The sequence below is a fragment of the Schizosaccharomyces japonicus genome (genome assembly GCF_000149845.2).
Source record: "Schizosaccharomyces japonicus yFS275 unplaced genomic scaffold supercont5.2, whole genome shotgun sequence".
Lineage (NCBI taxonomy): Eukaryota > Fungi > Ascomycota > Schizosaccharomycetes > Schizosaccharomycetales > Schizosaccharomycetaceae > Schizosaccharomyces > Schizosaccharomyces japonicus.
Genome location: NW_011627861.1, coordinates 2439741 through 2462074, shown reverse-complemented (window position 1 = coordinate 2462074; position 22334 = coordinate 2439741). Strand labels below are relative to the sequence as shown.

Here is a 22334-nt window from a genome sequence, read left to right as displayed (position 1 = left end):
TTGTAAACCCATTTAGTGCATGTTTAAGCGGTTCTTTAGAAACCGATGTTACTCGTTCAGTACGAATAAGGAAGAATAGTGAAGTCTAGCGTGTGTAAATGTCCAAATATCTTTGATTGGCACGGGTACGGGTCAGACATTACAGCGTAGGAACAGTTAGATGGCACTGAAAATGGATATTTCATTCAGTGAAACTTGCATCTATATGATCCTTCTCTCAAATTCCGTTTCCAGGTTTCATTCAACTTGGTAATCACAGATTAAAATACATTATATCAGTTTACTAAGTACATTATAAAAGATGAAAATATTCGACAAGATGAGACGTAGATCTAACCGCAAGCCCAATTGCGCTCAATCTTCTTCGGGGGGCGAGGTTTTGTGCGTGATTTCACGAAGTGGAATATAACTGCTTCGGGAATGACTCTGTCCTGCGGACATGGAAGAGTGTAACGGCTCTTCCTCACTCTCCTCTTGTAGCTCATTCTCTTCTTCGGGTTCGTCATCAGAATCATCAGAATCATCTCCAGATAAGGACTGGAAGTAACGGTACATGTTGTAAATGGCAATCCCAAATATCGCAATTACCAGGCCAACGAAATTAATAGGTAGTAACTTGTCATGAAAGTAAAAGGATGAGAATAAAATAGTGATGATCTCCTTTATGATGCCGCACACACTCAGTGTGACGATACCGGTTTTCTTGATTAGACCAAATTCGGCCGAAATCATAACAAACGCGAGAACACCCGGAAACACAAATAACATGCTCATACGCCAACCAAGTGTAGCCCACAGCGGGGAATGAATAAACTCGTTGGGCCCTTCGAGAACAAGTCCGCTGCATACTAAGAACAGAAACATGAACGGAGTGAGAGCTGCAAGCGAGGTGAAAGAATTGGAGGTCGCTGGATGATCAAGCAGGTACAGTTGTGTAATTGACCAACGCAATCCAGACATGACAGAGGAAGCCAAGACGAGTAGGAAGCCAGACAATGCAAACTGGGCTTCCGTGGCTACCATTAAAGCCACACCGACTGTTATAACAGAAATGCAGCCCACCAGAGGCCAACTGAAAGTTTCAATCCCGAAGGCAAACGAGAATAATAACACAAATACCAAAACTGATGACCGTACCATCGTGTAAAATGACAGTGTAATCGTTTCTAATGAAGCATTACTCAGGCCAATGTCGATTCCGGTTACTAGGGCACATGCTCCTACACGCAGAATGTAGCTTTTCCAAGTGTCTTTCCGTGCAGCAGATGACGACGCTGAACTTCGGAATCGCGGAAACAATATCAACATGCACTGAGACAATATAAACTCTATAACCATCTGGGAACTACTCATGAACAATGGAAACCGGAAATTGAGTTGGTCTTCAGAAAACATCCATTTATTAACCACTGAAAGAGCCAATGAAAAAGAGAACCACAGGACTATGAATAGACACACAAAAGCTGCCTTTTTCAGACGACGTCGCCTCCGTTTTCCGGAAGAAAGTGCCATCTGCTGTTCGAGTACCGCGGGAGATGCTGCAAGAAGAGGTGCCTTTTGCTCAACCATTGGGAGCAAATTTCCTGCCTCATCCTGCACATCCGTTAACTCGTAGTCATCGACCTTTTCTGTATGGTCTTCAACGGCAGAATTCTGCATGGAGAGGAGGGTAATGGCGGAGGGCTGAATAGCCTGTCCTGCACGGTCGGCCTTATGTTGGTCGCCCCCAGCGGGGCACAATCTGTAGCTTAATCGAGGAGTGACGTCATAGGTAATAGGATATTATTGCAGATCTTTTTAAGGTTTGTGATACTGACGATCTGTAGATCACTTTTGGTCGCCATAAAAACAGGCTGCAGCGCTATTATGGACGAATGGACGAATGAAACACGCGGTAAACGAGAGAAGCCTTGCCGAAAAACCGTCATCCCTAATCCCAGATATTCCCATTTTAACCAATTCTTCGTTTTATTAAACCATCATGGGTGAATATTCACGAACCCACTGACTAGAAAAACATCCGGTGTGACCGAAAGAGGATTTGCTCACGCCTCGAGGACTCACTGTCTGCCGAAAAGCATTATGATACAGGGGCAGGACCAGCCGTGTGTGAGCTCTTGTACGTGAGTTGGTCATGTGTGCGTGTGTGGATGCATGCATATGCGTGAAGCATGCGTGTTTTGAACATTGGGTCACAAAAAGACATCGTGGGGCAGATTACGAAATCCGAGTGTCGGAGACGCGATGTGTGTAGCGTAGCAGAGGGTTTGTGAATGCAGACATGGGAGTAGCGGAGGAGGGAGGGAGATTAGGATTGTGGGAAGACGGCATTTGGCTGCCAGAAATGGCAGTGTTGGCCATGGTAGGACTGGGATGAATGCCGGGAAGGTCGCGGAATTGCGTTTTAGGAGTGGAAGGCGTGTTCATCAGCAACGAAGAGTTTGCAGTACCCAAACCATAGAGCTGACCCAGCATATTAGGATCGATCTTACCGTCGTAGTAGCGAGCACACATCTCAAAAAATGTCTGGGCAGTTAGCAGCGAGTCGCTGCCGGCCTGGTGCTGCGGGCCGATACGGGTAATCTGGAAATCGTCTGCGATGTCCTGTAGACCTTTCTGGGTGTTTGTGATGGCTTTCATAATGTATTTGATGTCGTAAGTGTTGGGAAAGTAGATGCAAAGCAGCTTGTAGAAATCCTCATACTCGGACGGTAGGGGACACTGGGTCATTACTTTCAGAAGATACCCAAAGTCGTATCCACTATGGAACGTGATCCAGGTGACCTCCTCCAAAAGCACCAAACCGCTTGCAATGAGCAGTTCGCCAAAATCCACCGGACGGATACCGAATTCTTGGTGCTTCTTAAAGTCGATGCCACTTTTTGTTAGCAGTTCGATGCTCTCTGGAGCATACATGTCGTCCTGAAGACTGAACTGGAAGTTAAACTGCCATGCTAAAGCCTCTGAAGGGAAATTCCCCTCCCAATCACAAAGTGAGATTCCAATTTGGATGATTTTCAGCGAGTCCACGTTCGTACGTAGCGTCTGGTAGTGGTAGTCTGCACTGCTTTTAAAAACACCCATCGGACGGGCTACGACTCCTGGAAATTCTGTGTCCATAGACACGATCGGGTACCGGTCGATCAAGTCCATAATGAGCAGAAACTCCTGTTCCAGATTTTGCGCCCAGACGTCTCGTATGGGAGTTATTTGAGCGTTCGGTATTGGAATACCCAATGGCGGGTATGTTGATTGCGGATTAGCCATTGTTATGGCACTTTTTCTGCAGAGGGTTGGTAAAGGGCACACTGCAGTTCTCGGATCAAGACCTGTTACGAGGTGCAGCGAGTGGTACTGATGTGGGGTGTGGGATTCCAGGGTCCATGAGTGGGGGCAGTCAGATAGTATGCGATTGTGTGTTAGCAGAGGACGGAAAGTGTTCATCGAGGCGATGGTAGAGTTTTCTTTGTTGTTCCCTTTTTTCATCATCTTGTTCTTCTGCTTTTCCTTTTTTTTTTTTTTTTTTTTTTTTTTGATTTTACTTTTGTAAACTTTCAAGTTCGCTTCCTCACCTCGACTTCTTTCTTGAATCACTGTACCTGCGAATAAAAATATGACACCAATTACACTACCGCCTCATACCGCCTCATACAATCTAGCCTACTGTTCTGTAAGCACCATTCTCTTTTGCTTCTCTAGCCGCTAAGGAATGAAGCATGTCGCACACGATTAAGGTTTTTCTTTAGCGAACGAATAATCACCGAGACATATACCCCGTAAACTTTAATTTTGCGACCGACAACTCTAAATTTCTGGCACAGAAAACACAGCTCAATTTGTTGCGGGCACAATTGTAGACGTCGTCAAGATATGCTTCTTCTTCCGTTGCATCTATAACATTTCACCTTGTTGCTCATTTTCGTCCTCGTCCTCGCTTTCGCTTTCGCACTAGTACCACTACACCAAAGAACCCCCCGAGACACCCCAGACTTTGCCTCACTACACATCACTACATTTCGTTAATACGGTAGCCTTCTGCAAGCCAGTTCATTCTGCCTAGCACGTACCAATATGCGCAAATTTACGCCCAAACTTGTTCCCAGAAGGCGCGGAGGAGACACTGAGAGACTTCAAGAGGAACAGAAAATTAAAAATGAATTTTTGGAGGATGTGAAGCCCACTTGGCGTCAAAGACGCCCAAAACACGAATTGCCTTTGACGGCTTCTGGTCCTTTCGCTATGGGACCAGCAGCAGCACCAGCTGCCCGAGGACCTGCTGTTGGTGGAATTGCTCAGTCTGGATGGCAGGCTTCTGCTGAGGACGATGCTTTGGCAAAACTCATTTCAAGTAAAAAAGGCTCCTCAGAGGATAAGGATGAGGAGAACTGTGTCAATCTTGAGAAACTGAAGGAGTTGACGGATGACGCCGAGCTCTTAGGTGCTACAACATCAGCAAACTTTATGGTTCCGGTTGTTTCTGATCGTGTCGTTATCGAAGTCGACGATACAGAAAAGAACAAGACCGAGGAAGTTTCGGAGGAGGCACAGATGAAAAGTTTGGAAAAGGTTGAGGAAGAACGGATATTCCTCGATCTCCAAACATTGGCGCAGGATTTTAAAATAGACGGTCAAGAGACCGGTGAAACAGAAGAGGTGTGTGTTTGCATCAGCACTTTTATATTTTTGTTCATTGACGGCTAACAAACTCTAGGGACACGCTTTGCTGTTACAGTTTCCCGACATCTTGCCTGAATTTGAAGGGGGGGCTGATCTTAATCCTGCTTGGCCTGGTGAGCAACTCAGCGATGACATGGAGTCTGATATTCCTTTGTCGAAACAGTCAAAGAACAAAACCTCAGACGGTTTAGATGCCCTGCCTGACATACCTTCTTGTCCCCCTGCTGGTCAGGTGGGCACCATGTATGTCCACGAGTCAGGAAAAACAGTACTGGAGATTGCAGGCACACGCTTGTTGGTTCAACCTGGTTCTGAGTGTGCTTTTCTCCAAGAGCTCATGGCCATTAATCCAGAATCAAAGCGTGTCTGGAACTTGGGCACTATTCGTAAACGACTTTTAGTGAGTCCGGATTTTTAGGCAGCTTGTTCACATAATCTATGGGCGGAATAGCGAATAAAACTATCTTCAAAAAAAATTATTAGCGTTAGTAAGTACCATTATTACTACTATTCTCTTGTTCCGTCCGTTACTTCCTAGATCTATTGATCATTTCCGTTCATTATTAAGCCCTTCATAGCAAGGAGGTTTCGAGTAGAATATGCAGAAAACGATACGTAAATGACAATATAATCCGTTATTGAAAGCTCAAAAAACTACAACTAGTTCTATTTTGTAGCTTTTTGGTTTTGAACCTACCCCTACGCTAAACTCGTGTCCTCGAGCTTAAAGCTTTGGATTAATGAAGTATCAAATGGTTTCAGTATTATGTTTTTCTTATTCAATTACATCAAACCTTTGAAGCAAAGAGATGGTTTATGGCGTGGAGCTTCAGCTTTCTTATTGAATCCGTTTTCTCGTTTTACGCGTTATAAGCACTCCAAGAGTCTTCAAGGAGCATGGCCGAGTAAAGAAACACGCTTTCAAACTTTCAGGGATGCTAAATTGCAGCTTTACCCAAGATTCAATCCTTCATTGAAACCAAGTTTTAGTATAAAGGATATTCGGAAGAGCTACGGTTCCAAATTCGAAAAAGGGGAGCATTCTCAGCACAAAGTATCTATATGTGGGAGGCTGTCCAGGCTACGCGTATTTGGATCAGGTCTTGTGTTTGCGGATATTGTTCAAAACGGCGATTCTATTCAATTGGCTTTTTCTAAATTGCGTTTTCCCGATGTCGAACAATCAGATTGCATGAAAGCAGTTCATTGCCTTCGGAGAGGCGATATCGTAGCTGTATCCGGTTTTGTTGGGACAACAAAGTCCGGTGAGCTCACTGTTTTCGTCGACAAAAAACCAACTTTACTGGCTCCCTGCTTACAAGACATTCCAGAAAAACTAAACATTACAAAAGAATACTCAAAAAAACAGTGTCTAAGTTACCTTGTGAACACAGACACGGCGGATCATATTCGCAAACGTTTTCAAACAATAAGCTCTTTGCGAAAATACTTTACAGAACATGATTACCTTGAAGTTGAGACACCTGTCTTGTCAAGGCACTTTGGGGGAGCTGCTGCTAGACCTTTCAAGAGTACAGACATTCACGGTTCACCATTATCAATGAGATGTGCGCCAGAAATCTGGCTCAAGCAACTCGTAATCTCTGGATTTGATCGCATTTTTGAAGTCGGAAAATGTTTTAGAAATGAAGGAATAGACGCAACGCATAATCCAGAATTTACATCCTGTGAAATATACACAGCGTACAGTAACTTGGAAGAACTTCAAGAAATGACAGTGGATGTTTTACGCTGTGAGTTAATTTCAATGTGTTTTCTTTTTATTCTAACATTAGCAGTTATCTTTCACCAGGTTAATGGTAGTTTACAGGTTCCGAACTCCAAGCTCACTTTAGAGAGTTTCCAGAGTGTGTCTTTCCTTCCTGCTTTAGAAAAGGCACTTGGTGAAGAGCTTCCTGTCATTGATGAATCAGATCATTGTCGGGAAGCTTTAAGACATATTTTTAATAAACTGCAACAGGCATTACCTCAAATACAAACAACATCAAAAATGCTTGATGAGCTTGCCGATCAGTTTTTAATTCCGTCTTTCCAAGGTAAACCCACGTTTCTAATGTATCATCCGGAGGTCTTGGCACCTTTGGCAAAATCACAGTCTTTCATTTTAAGCTCAAGGCAACAACGCGTATCACTACGCTTCGAATTATACATTAACGGAATCGAACTTTGCAACGCTTACGAAGAAGAAAATGACCCAGATGAACAACGGAGAAAGTTTCTTCAGCAAGTAGAGAAAAAAGATGCATTCCCAAATGAAGACATTGTGCTACCAGATGAAGATTATGTTAATGCTATGCAGTATGGTCTTCCGCCGACAGCCGGTTGGGGAATCGGTGTGGACCGTCTGTGCATGCTTGTCGCTGGCGCTACACGAATTAACCAAATATTGCCTTTTGGTGACTTAAGATATGTTTAAAATGTCAAAAATCACACACTTTCTAATTCTCATTAAACATCTTTCTCCGTTGATTCTTTCGCCAATCTCTGAAGTGTTAGCTCCTTGTAGGTTGCCAATTCCACATTGAGGTGTTCCTTAAATGATGAAAACTTTCTTTGAAAAGAGCATTTACACCGCCAACAAACCAAGTCCTGTTTCATAAACTGGTCACCAAACTGTGTTATATCGGGAAGGTTTTGTGCTTCTGTTGTCAATGGGATAAAATACTCGGTGTGAAACAGAATGTAATGAAGAGGTTTCTTCATACTTGAGGAAACACTATCCTTTGAGATAATGTGTACATGCAAGTTCATCTCAGATGGTTTGGAATGAAACCCAATATTTAAAAAATTCCATATTTCTTCTTCATCCACTGTTTCGATATCCTGATATACAGTTGAGCGCGCCTCCTTTAGAATGATGCTTTTCAGATCACCATTAATCAACTGAAGAAGCTTCTTTATAATGTCTGGGCGCGTGCGTATTATCTCGTATGGATGTAGTTTCGAAACATCTTGATCTCGAGGAATCAACAATAAATGCACTTGTGCTTTTGGATATGCATCACGAATGAGAACATAACTATCATCAAAGTACAGAACGTTTGATTCCGCCTCTGGTTTCAAAAGATACTTTCTCAGATGCGTGCCCCAATACGACCTGGTACTTTTATCAAAATAATTCCTTTTCTTCAATCTATCGTTGCTACTAGGATTCTGGTAATCAGGTACTGATAATTTACGAGACATTAACTCCTTGACTACATGCTTTAGTAACATGGTATCTAATATATACTAGCTTACACGCATTTTTTTCCTTGGGCATTATGTACATGAACAAAATGAAGCAATTTAAAAATTTGCACTAGTTATGAAAGTCTTATTTAAGTAGTATCTTCTGGCAGTGACAGTAAGGACAACAACAGGGTTTTCCTTGTTTTTTATATACGTTGAACTGCATTTGGGTCATTTAGTTTAATTTGAATACGAAATACATAAAATACATAAATAATACTGCCGCTACTATTTTTTAAATAGTGTTAATATATTGTATTAGTAAACAGTGTATATTTCATCTGTTTTTGTGTAAGCTACTATTCAACTAGAGGGATTGAAGCGTTCGATCTTCAACCAACTACACGACCCACTTACCGCAGGAATTAGGGTGTAATTGAGGATGGAAGCATCATCTCGTTTCGTACCAGAGCATAGACGGTTAGCATTTAAAGGCAAAGGAACCTTTCAGGCGGACGAGCTGCGTCGCCGTCGCGAAAACCAGCAAGTTGAGATTCGTAAGCAAAAAAGAGAGGAAAACCTGAACAAAAGACGCAATTTAGTGGAAACATTAGATACCGCAAACGATGAAAGCTCCAGTAGTCTACAGGAAGCCGCTGCTGCCATTGATGCAGGTTTGCGAACCCAATTGCCTGAAATGCTTGAAGCGTTGTATTCTGACAACATTGATGCTCAAATTGGATCAGTCTCGAAGTTCAGAAAGTTTTTGAGCAAGGAAAACAATCCCCCTATTCAAAAGGTTATCGATGCCGGTGTCGTTCCTCGATTCGTCGAGTTTCTTTCCCATGAAAATCCGTTACTGAAGTTCGAAGCTGCTTGGGCATTAACAAATATTGCTAGTGGCAACTCTGATCAAACACAGGTTGTTGTGAGAGCTAATGCTGTTCCTATTTTCGTTTCTCTTTTATCCTCTGAAGAAAAAGATGTTCGCGAACAAGCCGTTTGGGCTTTGGGCAACATCGCTGGTGATTCGCCGATGTGTCGTGACCATGTGCTTCAGTGCGGTGTACTTGAGCCTTTGCTCGCCATTATCGGTTCAAGTAAGCGCCTTAGCATGCTCCGTAATGCCACTTGGACTCTCTCGAACCTGTGTCGTGGAAAAAACCCCCAACCTGATTGGAGTGTAATCTCTACTGCAATTCCAGTGCTTTCAAAACTTATTTATTCTCTTGATGATGATGTCTTGGTAAATGCTTTGTGGGCCATTTCCTACTTGACGGATGGTACGAATGAAAAAATTCAGGCTATTATCGACGCCGGTATTCCTCGCCGACTGGTAGAACTTCTAATGCATCCAAACACCCAAGTGCAAACACCTGCCTTGCGTTCTGTGGGCAACATTGTCACTGGTGATGATGTCCAGACTCAGGTCATCATTAACAATGGTGCTTTACGTGCTCTGCTCTCCTTGCTTAGCAGCCCCCGTGATGGTATTCGCAAAGAGGCTTGCTGGACCATCAGCAACATCACTGCCGGCAACCCTCAACAAATCCAATATGTTATTGATGCAAACATTATTCCTTCCCTTGTTAATTTACTTGCTAATGCAGACTTTAAAATTCAAAAAGAGGCTTGCTGGGCGATTTCCAACGCTACGTCTGCTGGTGCTCACCGTCCTGATCAAATCCGTTACCTCGTCAACCAAGGCGTTATCAAGCCTCTGTGCAACATGCTGGCTTGCCAAGACAATAAGATTATTCAGGTTGCGCTGGATGGTTTGGAAAACATTCTGCGGGTGGGTGAAGCTGAGCGCGCATCCAACCCAGATAATATCAATATGTACGCTGTGCTTGTTGAGGACGCTGGCGGCATGGATACAATCCATGATCTTCAAAATTCTGCCAACAATGATATCTACCAAAAGTCCTACAACATCATCGAGAGATACTTTGGTGAAGAGGAAGCCGTTGAGGAGGAGCTCGCACCTGATGCAACTGCCCAAGGGTTCACCTTTGGAAGTACTTCGACACAAATGCCTGCTGGAGGTTTCCAATTTGATTCTACGAATATGGAAGATATGAATTTGTAAAAGCCACGGTTTTGATGTTGTTTAATTTACATAATAGTGCTAGGTAGGTTAAGAAATCTAAATGACTTAGAGTATACGGTGACTCAATGTACGAACAATTACTTCAATAAATGGTCCTTTGTAAATAATAAGCTGCGTATATAATCAATAGATGTTGTTAACCGTACCTCTGATTTGATAAAGTCTCGCTTATGAATCTTTCTTACTAGCTCTATTCCTACCGCTAAGTTCGTTACACTCAAGTCTGTACGTACCCTACCATTTACACCCCTTGACTTCGTACTACACCAAAAATCCTAGTTTGAGTAGGCGACGAGCATTTCAAGTTCACCGCCGGGAACTTCAGAAATTGCGTGTAGGCCAGTTTAGACAAGCTTGTTCATATTTTAATATGGATACTGGCACTAGCGGACGCTGGACACGCGCAAGGAGGAACATGTGCAATGTTTCTGCACGCTTACTTTCGTTTAAGAAGAAAAAATGGCCATTAAAATCGCCATCTCCTGAGCGGGTATGTAAGCATATAGCTCTTGTCGCTACTAGGAGTTTCAACAGCTAAGTGGTAAACAATATGATTTTCTTGTTAAACTTGAGTCTGGTCTTTTGTTTTGACGCGATTAACTTTTTACTCGAAACATCTTGTTGGTTTTCACCCATTGCTGTATCCATCTAGAGTAATGCTAACTATTCAGCTTGCCGCGGTTGGTTTTTATTATAAGGCTCCCAAGAAGTCCTCAGAAATCAAAGATAACGTCACCTGTTACATGTGTAACAAATCACTTTACGGCTGGAAACCAGACGACGATCCCTTAAAGGAACACATTTTGCACAGTCCCAGTTGTCCTTGGGCTTATGTGTTGGTCGCAAGAAACAATCCTCAGTGCAATCCACAATCAAAGTCCTTGGTGAAATGCAGAGAACTTACCTTCGTCGACAAGATGTGGCCGTACACTAATGACAGCAACCATCACTGTCAGCCGCGGGTCATGGCAGAGGCAGGATTTGTCTATACTCCAAGCTCAGAATCAAAGGATGTAGCTCACTGCTTATACTGCAACATCATTCTTTATGGTTGGGAACCCAACGATAATCCATATGATGAGCATTACAAGCGAGAACCTAATTGTCCATTCTTTGTATGGAAGGATCCTACACGTCTATCCCCGCGAAAGCTCGATATGTTGTCTTTAACTGATGCTGAAGATCAACAAACCGACGAAGACATCAGCGGAACGTCGCTGCTACCCTATCCTCAAACACCCAATCAGCCTTTAACGCCCTCAACGAAGCTCTCTACGCGTAAACAACCTTCACATCATGTACGCGGCGATATTACAGAGGACGAAGCACATACTGATGTACCAAACTCAACATCTCCAAAGAAGAAAGGACGAAATTCTCCAAAAAAAGTAGTGAAGACGGCAATCTTCAAACCTGTACTCCCGGTGTTTTCAGATGACAATACTGACAGTGATGAAGAGGAAACCGCATTTTTAAGCAAAAAAAAATCACGTAGAAAATCTTCTAAATCGCCTACTCCCCAGGCAGCAGAAACATCACCGTCTACAAATTGGCGAACAAGCACGCCGTTGACTCAACAGAAACACGAATTACGTGCTTCATCCGAACACTCAAAACAAAGTTCTGTGTCCGAAAAGGATGAAGCTCAACCTTCCCCTTCCTCACCCTCACCTTCTGCTAATCGTCGTCACTCGTCTGCTTCTATACATGAGACGTCTCCCACAAACACGGCAGGCCGTTCGAGCACCAAACGACACTCTTCAGCCTTTGATCTTGAAGAACCTCTTGCTAAAAGGCAACTTGCTAAAACTGTAGAGACGGAAAAAGACGATGATGCTGATGTTGACACGGAAAAAGATGTTCATGTTTCCGAACCTGATGAGGATCCAAAACAGGAAAGTGAAGATGACAGCGAAAATGAACAGAGCATTTACAATGATACCTTTGACCAGTCTGCAGGAAACATGGCTGACTCCGAGCATGAAACTACGGTCTTACCAACTGCGCCAGAGTCTGATAGTTCTTCTGATGTTCTTGATGAAGTCTCCGGTGACGAACAAAACAATATCCTTGAAGAAGAACGAAGCGATGAAGAGCCACGTGAAAACACACTGGCTGATACTACAACTGATCTTGTTTATGAACCAGAGCTTCCTGCTTCTAGTTCGCCGTTACCGAACAACGACGCGGAGTTGCTTACTCATGCCACAGAGAGCGATGAAATACAAGATCACGTTAGTGGCGATGAGCAAAGAACTGATGAGAAACCTTCAGATGCAGACACAAATTCTTTGAGTCAAAATGCTGAAACTACGGAAGGTGATGTTTTTGAGCCAAATGAAAACACCGTTCCTGTTGAAGACGACACAGATGATATTGTTCTTCGTGAATCCGTTAATGTCACCGAGAGTCTTCCTCAATACACATTCAATTTCGAAAGTCGAAGGAAAACTCTTTCCTCTATGCAGCAGAAATTAAATGATAGCCCTACAAAAACTCGAAATTCTGACTCTGTTGCTTTAAAAAATGAGACTAAGTCATCCTCTCCATTAAGGCGCTTAAGCTCACGGATTAATCAAGTTATTTCCCGTATGACGGGGTCTTCGATAAAGGAAGTTGAAACAGACGCTGGAGTTAACCCGTTTTTATCTGAAAAAGTTACCACGGAAGACAAGATTAGCAAAAATAATGAACAAGCCACTGTGTCTGCTATTGATGAGTTTAATGCGACAGAAAATGAATATACGGACAACTCGAAACACAGAAATTCCAGCGTCCTCAAACGGCTGTCTTCAACGGTTGATAATTATTCAGATCAACTTGTTGTTGTAAAGCCCTCTGAGGAAGACAACGCCGATCACGTTAATAATTCAGATCACATTAATGAGTCCAACATTGAGGAAGAACAGAGCACGAAGACAGACGATTCACATTCAGAAGCGTCGCCTTCTGAACCAGCTCTTAATTTTGAAAAGGAGACCTTAGCACCTGAAACTGAATCTAGAGAACTTATTAGACTGTCCACACATAATGAGCTTGTTAGCTCACAAGCCTCGGAATTACAGCTAATACCAGCGGATGCAGACGAGTTGCTTGACCAAACGGAAGAGGATGACAGAGAAGGATCGGAGAGTTCTCAAGGTTCTTCAGATGATTTGGCAGCGCAGCAATTGTTACTTCGCGACAGCTCGAAACCACTGGTGTCTCCGTCTCTGACAAGAACGGTTGATGCTTTAGCAGAGTCTTCATTCCTCGCCCCACAAACCCCAGTTAGGGCAAACAGAGTACAAACATTCAATTTGCCAAATTGGGAAAATATTGATTTCTCTAAATTATTGGACAGCCCCGAAGATGATGGAGGCCATTTATTGCCTTACACCCCATCAGAAGAGGAATTGGATATGACAGTGGAGCAGTGGATTAAATATGTCTATGCGAAGAAAGCTAAGCTCTTTGAAATCGAATGTGAGCAAAAGATTGAGTGGCTCCTTCGTGAAGGGAAACGCGCCGAAGAATTCGTTCGTAATCTTTACTAAATCCAGAATCTGTCTTTCATATGATGATTTCTAGTTTGTATATTAATTAATTATAAGAATCTTACAAAGGGCGGGTGATACCTCGTTTGCACTGTATAAAATCGAGTTATATATCTTATTTATTAGAATATAGACAACGCGAGTATAATGCCGTTGAGGCAGCTTAAAAGAGTGTAATACTGTATAGTTTGTTGCTAACTATTAACAGAAAAAAAATCAAGAGACTTATTGCAGCTTGGCTGAAACGAGAACAGTAGCATCGCCGACTGTCAATGTGGTTTCGCCAAGCATATTTTCTGAGAGAGAAACTTCGCCAATGGAATTGCGCGACATGAGTGCGTGCGTAACAAATTGCACAGCAATTTTAACATTAGGAATCAAATTAAGAGAGACCGTTTCGTTCCATTCTGGAGAAGGCCCCTTCTTAATTTTCGATTTATACAACTCACCAAATCCATCAGTTACAATAAAACGAATAGGCTTGGAAGGGAAGTTTGAACCACGAGTAATAGTAAACACATAACGTTGAGTTGTAACCTTATTCGCAACATCCTTTACTACTGGAGATTGCGGGGCAGAAGAATTCGAAACAGAGTTGGCCTGAGTTGACGTAGTGGCATCCGTCCTATGAGAAGCTGCACTATTGACTTGTCGCTTACTTTTTTTCCGATGGAAGATTCCATCGCCAATAGCCATAACACCCTTGCCAACACCTTTACCAACGTCTTTGAAACCGTGGAGGGCCTTGCTACCGACCTGATTAACGCCGTTGGTCAAGTTGGTCGCACCAGAAACCGCACGACTTCCAATGGCACCAGCACCAGAGAGTGCAGCACCGCCGATAGCGGAAACACCTCCAGCAGCAAGTCCAAATCCGCCTTTAATAAGATTTACACCAAGATGGGCTGCCGAAGAAACGATAGACTCACGTTGTTCAATGGACCGACGTACCCATTTGGGCTCAAAACGAATAGAAAGTTCAATGCTTCCCGTTTCACCGTCGAGAGGAAGAACTAAGTCAACCTCCTCGTCAATAACAAGGTCAGCAATGTCAACGAGTGCTTTTCCAAGAAGATCATCCTTTCCACCAACATCATAGTCATAGCAAATTAGTTTGAACACAGAACCAAGACGATTATGTACAGGTGTATCAAATTTTTCATTCCAGATAGGATTCAGGTTCTTTTTAATGGTGGCACTCTTGTAAACTTGGTTGCCGTTCATTTGGAAAATCGTGTAGGGATCCGAAGATTTGCGATCAGCAATGGGGAGGTCGGTTCCACGTTTCAAATTAACATAAAGTAAGCCATTATTCTTTATCGTCTCTGAAGGATTTAAAGTAAAAAGACAAGGGATGTAACGCATCGAAAATCTTACTCTATGCGGTTTTGCTTGGCCAGAGGGAATGTTCACAGTGCAAGGGCGACCGATAGCAGATCCTAAAATTTCTCTCGCTGGTTTCGAGAATTCGGCTAAAGGAGCACTATTGCGTTTGGAACCGTCTCTGACAATAAAAAAGAGTTCAGCAGTTGAAAGATCACGAATCATTGATATACCAAAGGTAGAGTTCGTAGAGGACGCGCGACGAGCAGTGTTCATTGAAACAAAAGGATAAGGTGAATCATCAACGTAAATACAGAGTTCAAGGTTTTTGGATTGCAGATCAGTTGACATAATCGTTAAGGTAGCCAAACCAGAAGGATAAGTTATTGTATCACCGTGGACAATTTCAGACGCAGCTGTAGTACGTGCTCCACTTGTATTAGAGAGACTTGGTGCAGCGGTAGAGGCCGAAGAGGGAGCCATGGAGACAGTCCGTGAAAGATCGGTGTTGCTTTCAGAAGATGGGTTCTTTTTCAAGTCAACGATGGGACGATAATCACAGTTCAAAGTTACAGTGCCGCGCATAGTAGTGTTGTCCTTACGAGAAACTAAGTTCAAGGTTTCAAACTCATCAGAACCAAAAAGCGTATTAACGCGTTCCTCCTCGGTCAGAGCCATTGCTTTTTGAATATATTTTCTCGTATCCAATTTAACGAAACCAAGTGAGCGATCATCATTGTTATCTTCATGATCCATGACTTCAATATCAAGCACCTCGCCGCCCTCGACAATAGGTACATAGAGAATTTCATCCCAAACGGGATTAAGGTCATTAGGAATGTAGACAGTTTTACCAAGGATTAATGATTTCTCAAGAACACGACAGTATGGGTCACTCTTCTTTCCAGGAAGTTCAACATTCTTCAGGTTTTTAGCTTCCAGAAAGTTGATACGAAGCACACCGATGACCTTTTCAAAGACATTTTTCACATTCTTACGCTCGACAACGTTGACCGGAATCCAGGAGGCAGAGAGAGAAACACCAGAATTCTTGAAACCTTCGAACATGACAGTATCCCGCTCTTTCTTGATCAATTTGTCGCAGCTGCCTTTAATAACGCCCAAAGGTTTGTCTTCGTGCTTACTATCGTGAACCTCTACAGCGAAGATGGATTTAGCACGACTCGGTACGTAAACAACGGAGGACAAATTAACCGACGGATTGTCAGTAGGCTTAAGTTTATATGAGTCAAGTTTCTTTCCGTTGATGTATGTGGTGAAAACCAGATTCGACTTCTTTTCGAAAACAGCGAGCTCGTTAAAACCGCGACCACCAAGAACAGTGAAGTTCAAAATACCTGTTGAAGTTTCAGGGGGAGCAACAGTGTTTCCATCCAGCTGCTTTTTGGGAAACAGGGAAGGGGAACAGTTGGCATCAAAGCCGATAGATCCACGATTAATAGCATTGTAAAACAGAATATAATCTTGACCCTCAGTAGGACCATTGACATATAAAGAACGAACATCCAGGTATGCGGTACCATACAAGACCTCTCTTCCATTTTCCACATTGTAAAGATCAACACGGAGAGGATCATTTAAGGAGAAAATAACGGCATAAATGGTTGTATCAAAAGATGGTGAAAAGGAGCTATTAACAACTGCAGTTCTTCCATATTCTTGTTTACCAACAGACACTGTTGCAAAAGTGGATGGACGAATAGCGGGATCCTCAACCTTAAGACGAGCACTATAAAGAGAAACAGTAACAACACCAAGAGCCGTTCCAGGATAAACACCGGCCATTGCAGATGCCAAATTCACATCGAACATATTGGGCCAGAAAGCCATGGGGGCAATGACTTTCCGGGCTTGCTCCATAATTAATTGATTTAATCCAGGAATGTAGCTAACATCTGCATCAAGAAAAGGGAGATCAATAGGACGAACGACATAATAAATTTCAGGCATATCCAACATGGATGCTGAAAGCACATTGATGAATGGGAACTCAGAGGAAAGCTTGAAGCGTAAACGCAAAACTCCAGAGATTGAAATGTCTTGAACAGTAATGGGGATAGAGAATGAGAGTTTTCCCAAGGCTATCTTCGCCTTTAAAGTTAATTTGGGGTTAACACGGAAGCCGATTGAATCACCAGAAATATCTAAAGAATCATTGGGTGCAAAAGAGAACTTGACATCAATAACCACGACATCGCTGGCAGTAAGATTATGGGAACAAATACCATCGATGCGGGGAGATTTAGAACCTAAGGTAAATGTAGAAAAGGAAAGTTCAGAAATAAAAGAGGGAAGCATTGCTGAAACCTGATTCTCAACATTGGTCGAAATGGTTTGAGAAATCATAGGTTCATTCATCACCCATATACGTTGAACGAGTACATTCAACCAATCAATACTCTCAAAGTCAAGTTTCTCTTTGGGCTTTGAGAGACCCTTGATAACTGCGTCACGAATGGTTCTGCGCATTGCGATCATATTAGAACCGAAAGCCAACGTAGAGAGGACGATGATAATGAACAGGAAAATCCAGCGAAACCATAACTTAGAAACGATCCAACTGAGCACACCAACAACGGCAAGCAGAACCGCGTTCTGCCACCATTCACCGTTTAACTTTCCGGGAAGGTACATATCCAAGACTGTCGGTGCTACACGAGCGGAATCCAAATCAAACATTTCTTTCGCATCTAGCAAGTACTTACGCATTGCTTCTTTTGAGTTATTATGGAAGCTGCGCCAGCCCATGAATGTTTTCTCCAAACGAATGCGATGGCGTTCAACCGCTGAAGCTAGGGACTCTGTCTCAGGCATGTCGACCATCTTCCCATCCTTGTTGTCACTGGGGCTTGAAGAAGGTGTCGGTATAGAATCCGCAGATGTCGTTACAGGAGGAGAAGAAGTCGAAGCTGCTGCTGAAGAACCAGTTTGTGTAGCTGGCGTCTTAGAAGGAGTGCCCGAAGCAGGGCTTGTAGCAGGAACTGTTTGAACAGGAACACCTGAAGTCACGGGCTTATTCGGAGGAACAACGACATGACTGTCCTTAACAACAACGGGCTTTGAAGCCGAGGACGAAGATGACGGCTTATTAGGGAGAATGGTTACAGTTTGCTCCACAACCGGCTCACCCGGGCCGGGGGCACCAGAACTCATTATAGAAACAAGAGAGCTCTACAAATGTGTAAGTAAGTGAATAGTTCCGAGAAAGGCTTTAGAAGCGAGTCGCATACCGCGTAGCGAAGTTCAAAATCCCAAAACTCAGAATACTAAGATCCTTTCAGTAAATCGCATGAATTGCGAAAAGAAAAGAACGCACACAGAGGGAAAGCTACGTCCAAAAACGGATGCACGACGTTAATGAGAAGTCTGCTCAAAAAAATGGGAGGTTATGGTAATTGGGAAAGGGCAGGAACACGAGGCACGAGTTCAAGAAGCTAATTGATGCAAGACGTCATAGGAAAGCTTAGTTCCAGCCAAGGCTACGATAGAGCCAATTGCCTTACGACTTGCGGACTACACCCCTGTATTCTACGCTAAAAGTGATAGTGGAGTGTAGCGATCGATAACGTATATCAACGCATGTTAAGGTAGCTCCGTATTCATTTAAGGATTTTTAAGGTATCCTAGTGATAAGGGTGTCGTAGGGTAGGGTATGTGATGTGTGTGACTGCTCTTTTTGACGTCGAAAAACACAATCTTCTTTGCGACTCTGTCAACGTAGCTTCGACACAACACTGCAAAATGCCTGCTCAAGGACACAGACTGTACGTTAAGGCCAAGCACCTCTCTTTCCAACGCAGCAAGTGCAACATTCGCCCTGGTACCTCCTTGGTGAAGGTTGAGGGTTGCGACTCCAAGGAGGCTGCTCAATTCTACTTGGGCAAGCGTATCTGTTATGTCTACAAGAGTGCCAAGGCCGTCCGTGGATCTAAGATTCGTGTTATCTGGGGGTATGTCAATAAACAGTTTCTTCGGTTCTTGTTTTACTAACTTCGTCAGTACTATCGCTCGTCCTCACGGTAACTCTGGTGTTGTCCGTGCTCGCTTCACTCACAACCTTCCCTCGAAGACTTTCGGAGCTTCTCTCAGAGTCATGCTTTACCCCTCTAACATTTAAATAAAATATCGAGTGTATGGTGAAGCTAACACATAAAATTTTTCGTTGCTGATGTTCTTGGGTGTAGTAGTGCTGGTGGGTGGACGGTGTTGTTGGCGTACGCTTTAATGAAGTTTCATGGTTTTACGTACCTTGTGTGGTGAATGGCACGGCCTGCCATCCGACCTCGTTCTTACCGTATCTAGTCTCACCTGCTAATCCTTACTCCTCATCTCAATATACCGTGCCAAGATGGATTTGCTTTTCATTTTTTGCTAACCAAAGTAACCTAAAGACGGTCGTAGTACTCGGTGTAGTCGGGAACGTTCTCCTTGAGACCCTTACGCTTACGGGCCTCGACGACAATTTGACCGACCTTGGAGGAGGGGTCCAACGGGTCACCGTTCATAGCGGACCAATGGTCGAACACCATTTGGGGGAAAGCTTGACCACCAGTAGCTTGACGAAGCTCAGCAGTGAAACCGAAGGACTCGTTGACGGGAAGGTAGGCCTTGATGTTGTACAAGGGAGTACCGACACGTTGCTCCTCAGCGAAGACGTGACCACGCTTCTTGTTAAGAACGGAGTAGATACCACCCATAGCGTTCTCGGCGACTTGGATCTCGACCAAGAAGACGGGCTCTTGGATGATAGGAGAAGCCAAAAGAGTAGAAGCGTAGACGACACGACGAGCAGTGGGGATGATTTGTCCACCACCACGGTGAATAGCATCAGCGTGAAGAACAACATCAAGAATGTTGAAGCGGCAAGAACGCAAGTTCTCCTCGAACATGGGACCCTCCTTGGAGGCCCAGGCGAAGGCAGCAACAACGGAATCCTTGATTTCGTTAAGGTATTGAACAGCCTTGGTTTGGTCAACAACAAGGTTGGCACCGCTGGTGTCGGGACCGAAACACCAAATCTTACGGGCGTCAGTGACATCCCAGCCGAACTCATCAGCCATGATACGGGCACGGGCCTTGAAATCATCACGAGGGCTAACGTGGCCGCTCTCAATGGCAGCGGAAAGCTCCTCACCCAAGGGCTCGGCAGTCATGAAGATACGGTTATGCTTGTTGGGAGACTTGGAGAGAGCAGTCATGCTGGATTGCTCGCTAACAGACTCACGGTAAGAAACAACGGGGGGAGAGATCTTAAGGGGAATACCAGCATGGTCCTCTTGAAGATCCTTAAGGCAAATCTCCAAGTGAAGCTCACCAGCACCGGCAACAATGTGCTCACCAGACTCGGAAGTGGTGCAAAGAACACAGGGGTCGGACTTGGAAAGACGCTTAAGACCCTCAACAAGCTTGGGCAAATCGTTACCGTTCTTGACGTCAACAGCGACTTGGACGACAGGGGAGACAGAGAACTTCATGACCTTCAAGTTGTGGGCAACCTCGGAGGTGGTCAAAGTACCAGACTTGACCAAGAATTGGTCAATACCGACAAGACCAATAATGTTACCGGCGGGACAGTCATCAATGGGATCAGTCTTGGAACCCATCATAAGGACAGTACGTTGGATAGCCTTGATGAACAAGTCATCCTTCTTACCGGGAACGTAGTTAGGGCCTTGGATACGGACCTTAAGACCAGAACGAACGGTACCAGAGAAGACACGACCGAAAGCGTAGAAACGACCCTTATCGGAGGTGGGAACCATCTTGGAGACGTAAAGCATCAAAGGAGCCTTGGGGTCACAGTTCTTGATACCAATGGCACACTCATCATCCATGGGACCCTCGTACAAGGTCTCGCAACGGTAGGTTTGAGCGAGCTTGGGGGAAGGCAAGTGAAGAACAATCATCTCCATAAGAGCATCAGCGGCAGGAAGGAACTTGCGCATGACGAGCTTAAGAAGAGCCTTACCGTCGAGCTCCTTCTCATCAGACTTCAAGTTGACCTCAAGCTTGGAAAGAAGCTTGAAGACTTCCTCCTTACGGCCGTTCATGACAGCATCGAAGATACGGTAGATGGGGTCCAAAACGAACATGTTGAAAGCACGCTCAAGAGGCTTGCCCTCAGCATCAGTAGAGCTCTTGGACCACTTCTTGGTCTTGGGGTTGAAGAAGTTGTCACCCCAAAGACGTTGCATCATCTTGTTGCGGTCAATACCGAACTTCTTGGCATAACGGTTGGCAAATTGACGGATAGTGAAAGCCCAACCGTGAAGACCGGAAGCGAAGGCAACGGTACCCTTGTCGGGGTAGACTTGGCAGTCACCGAGAACCTTGTCGTAGTAGGTGGAGATAACGACGTTAACGGACTCAACGACACGGGAGAAGTTTTGGTAAAGCTCCTCCTTGGAAATTTGAAGCTCCAAAAGAGCACGATCAACCTTGTTGACACAGACAACAGGCTTGATACGCTCACCAAGAGCTTGACGAAGGACGGTCTCGGTTTGGACACAAACACCCTCGATAGTGTCGACGACGACCAAAGCACCATCAGTGACACGAAGAGCGGCAGTAACCTCGGAAGAGAAGTCAACGTGACCAGGGGAGTCAATCAAGTTAACCAAGAACTCGTTGTGGTCAGTAGGCTCCTTGATGTCCTTGAGATCCTCTTGGGTCATCTCAGCGAACAAGGTGATAGCAGTGGACTTAATAGTGACACCACGCTCTTGCTCATCAGGACGAGTATCCATGAAACGAGCCTCACCGGCCTTGGCGGCGGAAATGATACCGGCCTTTTGGACCAGGGAGTCGGTCAGCGTCGACTTACCGTGATCGACGTGAGCAATGACCGACATGTTACGGACGTTGGACGGCTTGTCCATCAAAGCACGGACCTCTTCAGGCGAAAAAGCAACCATCTTGCAATTTTACTTTTCCTTGGCGTGGTTGGCTCTGGTTGCGTTTTGGTGTGGTAGGGAAAGTCCTCTTGTTCAAGCCTATTTAACCCTACCCTAGTTTTGTTATAAAAATGAATTAAACATAAATAGAAACGTTACTTGAATACATTTTATGTAATTCAATTAAAAGCGTTAAACTGGTTTTTTTACAGGTATATGTATACTTTTTTGTTCCCGAAATAAGCTTTTCATTGTTTTCACGTGACTAACTTTAATAAACGTAGAATTGTACGCCGACTATTATGGCAATTATCATTAAGGTTGTACTTCTAATTTGTAGTTTTAATTTATTACGGACGTGAAAATTCTCTAAGGTTTTATGTTTTTAGCGCGGCATTTTATTTTTTTTATTTTTTTTTTTGATCTTAGTCATTTTAGAAATCAATGTTTCGTAGCAATATAATATTCCTGGTGTTGTCTAACTTGGAATATCGTACGGGAATTTTTCTTTTGTTATTTAGAGATGATATGCTTTGGTATTGAAATCTTAATCCGGGTAGTACGATTGAATAATACGAAGGC

The 22334-nt window shown here is 43.9% G+C and overlaps 10 protein-coding genes across 10 annotated transcripts; 5 read left to right on the top strand and 5 right to left on the bottom strand.

The window, feature by feature from the left end:
• Positions 1 to 354: 354 nt before the first annotated feature.
• Positions 355 to 1659, bottom strand: SJAG_04406 (membrane transporter; the record flags this gene model as incomplete). The annotated part of the gene is made up of 2 exons (XM_002175479.1): positions 355 to 1072; positions 1328 to 1659. The coding sequence occupies 2 exons, from the start codon at positions 1657 to 1659 to the stop codon at positions 355 to 357; spliced, it is 1050 nt and encodes a 349-aa protein (XP_002175515.1).
• Positions 1660 to 2217: 558 nt separating this feature from the next.
• On the bottom strand, positions 2218 to 3267 carry SJAG_04407 (CCR4-Not complex CAF1 family ribonulcease subunit Caf1; the record flags this gene model as incomplete). The annotated part of the gene is made up of 2 exons (XM_002175480.1): positions 2218 to 2878; positions 2915 to 3267. 2 exons carry the CDS (start codon positions 3265 to 3267, stop codon positions 2218 to 2220), a joined length of 1014 nt encoding a protein of 337 aa, XP_002175516.1.
• Positions 3268 to 3935: 668 nt separating this feature from the next.
• SJAG_04408 (DNA-directed RNA polymerase III complex subunit Rpc53) lies at positions 3936 to 5253 on the top strand. The gene is made up of 2 exons (XM_002175481.2): positions 3936 to 4653; positions 4712 to 5253. Exons 1-2 carry the CDS (start codon positions 4072 to 4074, stop codon positions 5093 to 5095), a joined length of 966 nt encoding a protein of 321 aa, XP_002175517.1. The 5' UTR covers positions 3936 to 4071; the 3' UTR covers positions 5096 to 5253.
• On the bottom strand, positions 4000 to 8078 carry SJAG_04410 (aprataxin). The gene is made up of 3 exons (XM_002175483.2): positions 7939 to 8078; positions 4887 to 7895; positions 4000 to 4781 (listed from the first exon to the last, which is right to left on the bottom strand). Exons 1-2 carry the CDS (start codon positions 7967 to 7969, stop codon positions 7147 to 7149), a joined length of 780 nt encoding a protein of 259 aa, XP_002175519.2. The 5' UTR covers positions 7970 to 8078; the 3' UTR covers positions 4000 to 4781; positions 4887 to 7146.
• Positions 5371 to 8153, top strand: SJAG_04409 (lysine-tRNA ligase). Its single transcript, XM_002175482.2, has 2 exons — positions 5371 to 6431; positions 6477 to 8153. Exons 1-2 carry the CDS (start codon positions 5444 to 5446, stop codon positions 7112 to 7114), a joined length of 1626 nt encoding a protein of 541 aa, XP_002175518.1. The 5' UTR covers positions 5371 to 5443; the 3' UTR covers positions 7115 to 8153.
• A 109-nt stretch (positions 8154 to 8262) lies between these two features.
• On the top strand, positions 8263 to 10130 carry SJAG_04411 (karyopherin Cut15). Its single transcript, XM_002175484.2, has one exon. It carries the CDS (start codon positions 8312 to 8314, stop codon positions 9956 to 9958), a length of 1647 nt encoding a protein of 548 aa, XP_002175520.1. The 5' UTR covers positions 8263 to 8311; the 3' UTR covers positions 9959 to 10130.
• Positions 10131 to 10178: 48 nt separating this feature from the next.
• SJAG_04412 (survivin) lies at positions 10179 to 13621 on the top strand. Its single transcript, XM_002175485.2, has 2 exons — positions 10179 to 10469; positions 10651 to 13621. Exons 1-2 carry the CDS (start codon positions 10350 to 10352, stop codon positions 13513 to 13515), a joined length of 2985 nt encoding a protein of 994 aa, XP_002175521.2. The 5' UTR covers positions 10179 to 10349; the 3' UTR covers positions 13516 to 13621.
• Positions 13559 to 18290, bottom strand: SJAG_04413 (C2 domain-containing protein). Its single transcript, XM_002175486.2, has 2 exons — positions 18090 to 18290; positions 13559 to 18030 (listed from the first exon to the last, which is right to left on the bottom strand). Exon 2 carries the CDS (start codon positions 18010 to 18012, stop codon positions 13741 to 13743), a length of 4272 nt encoding a protein of 1423 aa, XP_002175522.1. The 5' UTR covers positions 18013 to 18030; positions 18090 to 18290; the 3' UTR covers positions 13559 to 13740.
• A 239-nt stretch (positions 18291 to 18529) lies between these two features.
• SJAG_04414 (60S ribosomal protein L33) lies at positions 18530 to 19028 on the top strand. Its single transcript, XM_002175487.2, has 2 exons — positions 18530 to 18809; positions 18859 to 19028. The coding sequence occupies exons 1-2, from the start codon at positions 18601 to 18603 to the stop codon at positions 18974 to 18976; spliced, it is 327 nt and encodes a 108-aa protein (XP_002175523.1). The 5' UTR covers positions 18530 to 18600; the 3' UTR covers positions 18977 to 19028.
• A 216-nt stretch (positions 19029 to 19244) lies between these two features.
• Positions 19245 to 21773, bottom strand: SJAG_05332 (translation elongation factor 2 Eft2,B; the record flags this gene model as incomplete). Its single annotated transcript, XM_002175488.2, has 1 exon — positions 19245 to 21773. The coding sequence occupies one exon, from the start codon at positions 21771 to 21773 to the stop codon at positions 19245 to 19247; it is 2529 nt and encodes an 842-aa protein (XP_002175524.2).
• Between the last annotated feature and the right edge of the window lie 561 nt (positions 21774 to 22334).

What these genes read in the sequence shown, in the direction of transcription:
- SJAG_04409 (XM_002175482.2), top strand. Translation starts at nt 5,444, where the DNA reads ATGTTTTTCTTATTCAATTACATCAAACCTTTGAAGCAAAGAGATGGT. An exon ending in GACAGTGGATGTTTTACGCT is followed by an intron (nt 6,432 to 6,476) that starts GTGAGTTAATTT and finishes TAACATTAGCAG; the next exon opens with TTATCTTTCACCAGGTTAAT.
- SJAG_04412 (XM_002175485.2), top strand. Translation starts at nt 10,350, where the DNA reads ATGGATACTGGCACTAGCGGACGCTGGACACGCGCAAGGAGGAACATG. An exon ending in AATCGCCATCTCCTGAGCGG is followed by an intron (nt 10,470 to 10,650) that starts GTATGTAAGCAT and finishes CTAACTATTCAG; the next exon opens with CTTGCCGCGGTTGGTTTTTA.
- SJAG_04411 (XM_002175484.2), top strand. Translation starts at nt 8,312, where the DNA reads ATGGAAGCATCATCTCGTTTCGTACCAGAGCATAGACGGTTAGCATTT.
- SJAG_04408 (XM_002175481.2), top strand. Translation starts at nt 4,072, where the DNA reads ATGCGCAAATTTACGCCCAAACTTGTTCCCAGAAGGCGCGGAGGAGAC. An exon ending in AGACCGGTGAAACAGAAGAG is followed by an intron (nt 4,654 to 4,711) that starts GTGTGTGTTTGC and finishes AACAAACTCTAG; the next exon opens with GGACACGCTTTGCTGTTACA.
- SJAG_04413 (XM_002175486.2), bottom strand. Translation starts at nt 18,012, where the DNA reads ATGAGTTCTGGTGCCCCCGGCCCGGGTGAGCCGGTTGTGGAGCAAACT.
- SJAG_04410 (XM_002175483.2), bottom strand. Translation starts at nt 7,969, where the DNA reads ATGTACATAATGCCCAAGGAAAAAAATGCGT. An exon ending in GCCCAAGGAAAAAAATGCGT is followed by an intron (nt 7,896 to 7,938) that starts GTAAGCTAGTAT and finishes TAAAGCATGTAG; the next exon opens with TCAAGGAGTTAATGTCTCGT.
- SJAG_04414 (XM_002175487.2), top strand. Translation starts at nt 18,601, where the DNA reads ATGCCTGCTCAAGGACACAGACTGTACGTTAAGGCCAAGCACCTCTCT. An exon ending in AAGATTCGTGTTATCTGGGG is followed by an intron (nt 18,810 to 18,858) that starts GTATGTCAATAA and finishes TAACTTCGTCAG; the next exon opens with TACTATCGCTCGTCCTCACG.